The sequence below is a fragment of the Mesitornis unicolor genome, unplaced genomic scaffold (genome assembly GCF_000695765.1).
Source record: "Mesitornis unicolor isolate BGI_N332 unplaced genomic scaffold, ASM69576v1 scaffold43637, whole genome shotgun sequence".
In the NCBI taxonomy this organism is placed as follows: Eukaryota; Metazoa; Chordata; class Aves; order Mesitornithiformes; family Mesitornithidae; genus Mesitornis; species Mesitornis unicolor.
The window spans coordinates 15,981-21,259 of record NW_010197883.1 but is presented as its reverse complement, the minus strand read 5'-3'; the positions used below and the strand labels follow the sequence as shown (position 1 = coordinate 21,259).

General features: G+C 55.3%; 1 protein-coding gene across 1 annotated transcript in view; it reads right to left on the bottom strand.

The window, feature by feature from the left end:
- The window catches only part of GDF15 (growth differentiation factor 15), a 1,731-nt gene extending 1,445 nt beyond the window's left edge, over positions 1 to 286 (bottom strand). The window contains exon 1 of the mRNA XM_010188947.1: positions 4 to 286. Within this exon, the coding sequence (XP_010187249.1) occupies positions 4 to 286 (283 nt within the window). The remainder of the gene's footprint in view (positions 1 to 3) is intronic.
- Between the last annotated feature and the right edge of the window lie 4,993 nt (positions 287 to 5,279).

The window sequence follows — 5,279 nt, the reverse complement described above, 5'->3', positions numbered from 1 at the left end:
GGCGATGCAGATGCGTGGCCCCGGCCACAGCTCCCTCCTCCCGGGTCCGGTTCCCCGTCAGCTCGGCCATTCGGTGCCGGTATAGCAACCGCGCTCGCCGGGTGCTCTCAGGGTCCAGGCGGTGCCGGATCACGGGGGGTGCCGGCATCCCCAGGCGCTCCAGGATCCCCTTTTTGATGGCTTCCAGCCGCATCTCATCCCGTTCCCACATCTCCGCGCCCCCGAGCAGCGCCAGGAGCTGGAGGCAGGTGAGGGCGGCTCCCACATCCCGCAGCGCCGTCGGCATCGCTCCGGCGGGGATTTCTTTCCAAAAACCTCCTGTGTAAAAGATGGGCGTGCGGCTCCCGACGATGCTTCCCCTGGGAATGAATGAAGTGGACAGCACCTGACTTTATAGGAGCCGAACTTTGCCCGCCCCGCGTCCCCCCCTCCCCGTCCCGGGGTGACGCCGGAGCAAACACCCGGCGGGAATCTCCGGTCTCTGCCCGAGATTTCGCACGGGAGCGCTGATGGGCGGTTTGGAAGCTGCTTTGCAGCTGCTGGAGATGAAAAAATATGTAATATTTTTCCTGGGACATAGGTATTTCCCTTCCACTTCTCGTTTTCCCCACGGACTGCCATGTCAGCTTCTCCCCTTCTTCTCCCTTGCCCCATCGGTGAGGGGCAAGTGGCCACAGGCAGCATCTGATGGCTTGGGAGGTGGCAGGGGGTGATGGAGAGGAGGTGGCAGGGGGTGATGGAGAGGGGATGAGGTGCAGGTGAGTGAGCACTGCGGGCAGCATCTCAGCACAGCTTGGTCATCCCTGCATCCTTGCCTTCTCCATCCTGCACCTCACACTGGTCCCTGATGACACACAGGTCCCCGATGTCACAGGGGACTGAGCCAGGCACACAGCCCGTTCCAAAAACCCCTCCAAAGCAGGCACTGGAGCTAGGAGGTGGCATCCAGGCAGCCTGGATCATGTCAGTACATGCACGGAGTAGGAAGCGGAGCAGTGTCGGACCTTGTCCCACCAAACAGCTGACGACACCACAGCCTGGCTTGCAGCAGCGGCTCCCCAGTGCGGCCAGGGAATGGCTCTGCCCCCAGATTTGGTCCCTGAAGCAACGGTGGCTGGGGTTACATCAGCCCGAAGGCAGCTGGGATGTAGCCGGGATGGCTCCAATCCAGCGTGGTCATGTGTGGTGGGAAGCGCGGTGCCAAACCGGGGCTGCACAAGCACCGGAGAAGAGAAAACCCACGTGGGAATGAGCCACCGAAGCCGACATGGGGCCACCTATCTCTTCCCTTCTCATAAGGGATGCTTTTACCAAAAAACATGAGCAGAAGGATGTGAAAGCCCCAGTCAGATGAGTTTTGGTTATTCCCAAATGTGCTGAAGCTGAGCCAAGTGCCTGGACTTTGTGCCCCTGCCACAGGACGAGTGTGCTTGCAGTAATCCCATGATTTAGGGCTGTTTATCCTCCACGGGAGCTGACTCCGGTGTTATTCCTGCCTTCCTCACTCCATTTCCCAAGGGGTTGCACAGGGCAAAACCGAGACCAAATGATTTCACCCAGAACCACATGAAACGGAGAAGTCATGGGGAGCTGCTCCGGGCACTGGTTTTTGCTTAAGCCAGAGCTGTGGGATCCTTCAGGAGCTCCTGAGAGCACTGAGCCCCTCTCGGATTTTATAAACTGGGGTGGCCACAACACTTTAGCCCCTCCTAATTCAAGGAAGAAGGGGGAGGGAGCATCACCGCAGGACCACCACAAATCCCTGGGGCAGAGCATCTCCCTCCATCACCTTAATGGAGACAAACACATTCACCCAAAGCTGAACTGGAGCCGCATGGCACAGGAAGAGGCCCTGACCCCTTCCAGCCACATCGCCTGACCCTTGAGCAAGACCCCGCAAAGCCCTAAATTCTGCATTTCTGCCATGGCAATGAATTTTCTGTCCGTGGGTGCGAGCCCCATCCACGGGTGACGCACAGCAGCTCATGCTCGGCAAGCATCAACGTTTGCCAAAGCCGGATGTTTTCCCCAAAAAGGCGCCAGCCGTGGAAGTCGGAGATTTACAGTCCGGCAGCAGCCATAAAACTTGTGTATTTTAAAAGTGGCGGCGGTGAATGCTGAGTGACCTGTTGTGAAATGTCCCAGCACATCCCGCAAAATGCGATCGCGTGGCCCCGGACCTGCATGCCAGCACCATCCCACGTCTCCTCCATCCCTGGGCGGGCTGTTTTTGCGTTGTCTTTAGCATCAGAAGGTTGGATTTATCCAACGCTGCTGCTTCCTGGCGGGATGTGGGGTCCTCTCCAGTCATTGCATCACATGTGCTTCCCTTGACACCCTTGGGACAGCAATTAATGGGCAATTGGCCATGGGGCTGCTGGTGGCCAGGGGCTCCCAGATTTCGGAGGGGCTGAGGATGAGGAGGAGCCAATTCCCTGGTGCCATCGCTCCTCTGCATGCAGTGAATGGGGGAAAAACTGGGAATGTTGGTGATTAAAGCATCACACAGAGGCCAGTGGCTGGAAAAGCTGCTAGAGAGCCCAGTGACAGCTCAGAGTGTGATGATGAAAATTAGCTTTCCACCTTCTCTCCATCTCCAGAGGTGAGGTGATCTCAGGGAGGGCAGTGGGGACACGGCAGATGCTTGCTGCCACTCGCAGAGGGAAGAGGCCCCGGTTGCGAACGCTGAGATCAAACACTGAAAGAAAAGAGAAGGAGAACAAGAACTTCAGTCACTTCCTTGTGAAATTCAAGCCACTGCAGCCTTGAGCTTGACCCAACTGGAGCAGAGCTCGGAGCAGGACTGGAGAAGCCAAGGGGACCAGGGGTGTCAGCCCCACTCTGCTCCCCACAGCCTAGAAGATGGGGGGCAGCTGGGGGTGAGCATCAGGGAGGGAGATTGGGGGTGCTTCCATTCCCCGAAAAACACAAAACTTCCCTGCAGTCGCTCGCCCCCGCGCGCTTGCGGAAACCCCGTTGTATTTCTGCAACAGCAAGGGGGGAAGTGCTGCCCTCTGGATTTTTGGTCTCTCAGGTCCTTGCTGCTGTTGAGGAAGCAGCTCCCAAAAAGGCGTTGAGAGCCCCCGACAAAACCCAAAGCCCTCGCAGAAACAGGCGTGTATCAGCCCCAGGACTGGGGTTACAGCATCCCCCACTCAGAGCATCCCTTTGCGAGGCAAATTTGGGACCAAAGGTGCTCCCCATGACCTCCTGTGCTCCCCGAAACCGCACGGGTTGAGCAAATCGGATGCTGACGGGGCAATATTTCCTGTAAAATACCACAAGTGAGGTAGGCGATGCTTTCCCATGGTCTAATTTTCAGCTGTGAAGGGCAGAGCAGCACAGCCTCTGTATCTGCTGCCATGTGAAGTTCCTCAGGGCTTGGTCCCTGGACAAATTGGTGGACGGAGGTGACTTCAGCGCTTGCAGGAGGAATTTGGGGTGAGAAAACCCCCAGAGAAGGGGAAACCCCCCAGAGAAGGGGAAAACCCATCAGTCCCATCATGGATGAGATTTGCTCCATTGCAGAGGCGGGAGAGGATGTTTGGGAAGCTGCATCTCATGTTTCCCCCTTGCCTCCGTCACGATGAATCGGCAGAGTGGATGCCATCTTGACCTTCAGCCGTTTCTAAATAAAACACAAACAGGATGGGTCAGGTGAGCAAATAAAAAGCAGCTTTTGCCCTGTCACGGCAGGAATCACATTTTTTTCTTCTTTCGTTCCAAGTTTACAGCATCTGCCAAAAATGAGACCTCTGTCCCACTTGGACAAAGATGTTTCTGCCCTGGCTGCAGCCCTGGTCAACTATTAACTTGAATTCCCAGCCCTTCTGGTCTGGAAATGACTCAAATCCAGTGGCCAAAACTGGAGATCTTGCTTGAGGCATCCTTAGACAGCTTCTTTAGGGGGACATTTTCGGCACTAGGAAGTTTTCCACTTGCAATGAGTGTTTTTCCTTCAACAGAGACCCCAGACAGATGGATTTACGGTCTATCCTCCTGCTTGGATGCTTTGCAATGGTATTTCCTCTTTGGTGGATGTAAATTTCTTGTAACACCTTCAGAGCATCGTCTGTATGAGGAGCATTGGGCTCAGCCTGGGCAGGATCGAAGCAATAGTTATTGAGAAGCAGCCTTAAAATGAAGCTTTTCCATGGTGTGAGCCTCTTTCTGTTCAAAAGGGGACATGTCTCACACCTCCGATGTGCCAGAACTGCCCTTCGCCTACTTTTTTAGTGTAAATCCAGCCTTTGTGCTGGCTCTGAGTTCAGAAGGGACCCCAAAGAGCTCTAAATCCTTCCTCCAAAAAGCTTTCTAACACGGAGGAGCAGGGACAAACAGATTGAAGAAATCAAATCCAGCCTGGGGACATCCCAGCACAGCATTGCTTTCACCAAGGAAAGCCTAGGAGATGCTACAAGGTGAGGACAACCCAGAAAGCTCCTGAAATCGGGAGGATTTTCAGGGTTTTGATGTTTTTTGAGTGCAAGGCACAATTTTGGCTGAGCAATGAGAACGAAAGCTGCCACAGAATAAGGCGAGGTTGCCGTTAGCACAAACTCCAGCAGAAATAAATGTATTTATTTGTGAAGCCGGAGACGGACCAGGCTCTGTGTGCCCCTCAGAAGGGAATTACTCAGCAGAGCAGAGCTGCGGACCCAGGGCCAGAGCGGCCGACGTGAGAAGCAGCAAAAAGAGATGTTTTTGATTAATTTTTTCTTTCCCCCAGGCCTGAGCCACAATGCTGGTTGGGAACCAGCCAAAAAAACCCTAGCCCACAGCAGAGGTAGGTGTTAATACCCATTCATATCTCCGGGAAGGCTGGAGCCAGACCATGAAGTACCTCCAAGCAGCAGGGATAGAAAAGTACGGCTGAAATGCCCCAGCACAGGGAAATCCTCGCCCAAAGCATCATTCCCAGCACGGGAAGCTCATACTGGGAATTTTCCATCCCCTACACCCAGCCCAGGGTGCGAGAAGCAGCCGCCCCCCAACCCCAGCGCTGCCCGGAGAAGGCAGCGAGGGCTGTGCGGAGCGGGCAGGAAATTCCAGCCATTCCCGGCCCCAGATCTGCAGCTGTGGGAAGCTCTGGGGACCCCTTCAGCAGTGGCCATAAAGGAGGGGGGGCCTCCCAAGCACCTCGATTCACAAGCTCGGGGAAACGCGGAGGGCGAGGAGTCGGCCAGATGGACGCTGCCCAAAAATCCCACCTTGTTTACGGAGGGTTTGGGGAGGAGGAAAAGAGAGAACAGAGAGGGCTGATGGCAGAAATAATTAGG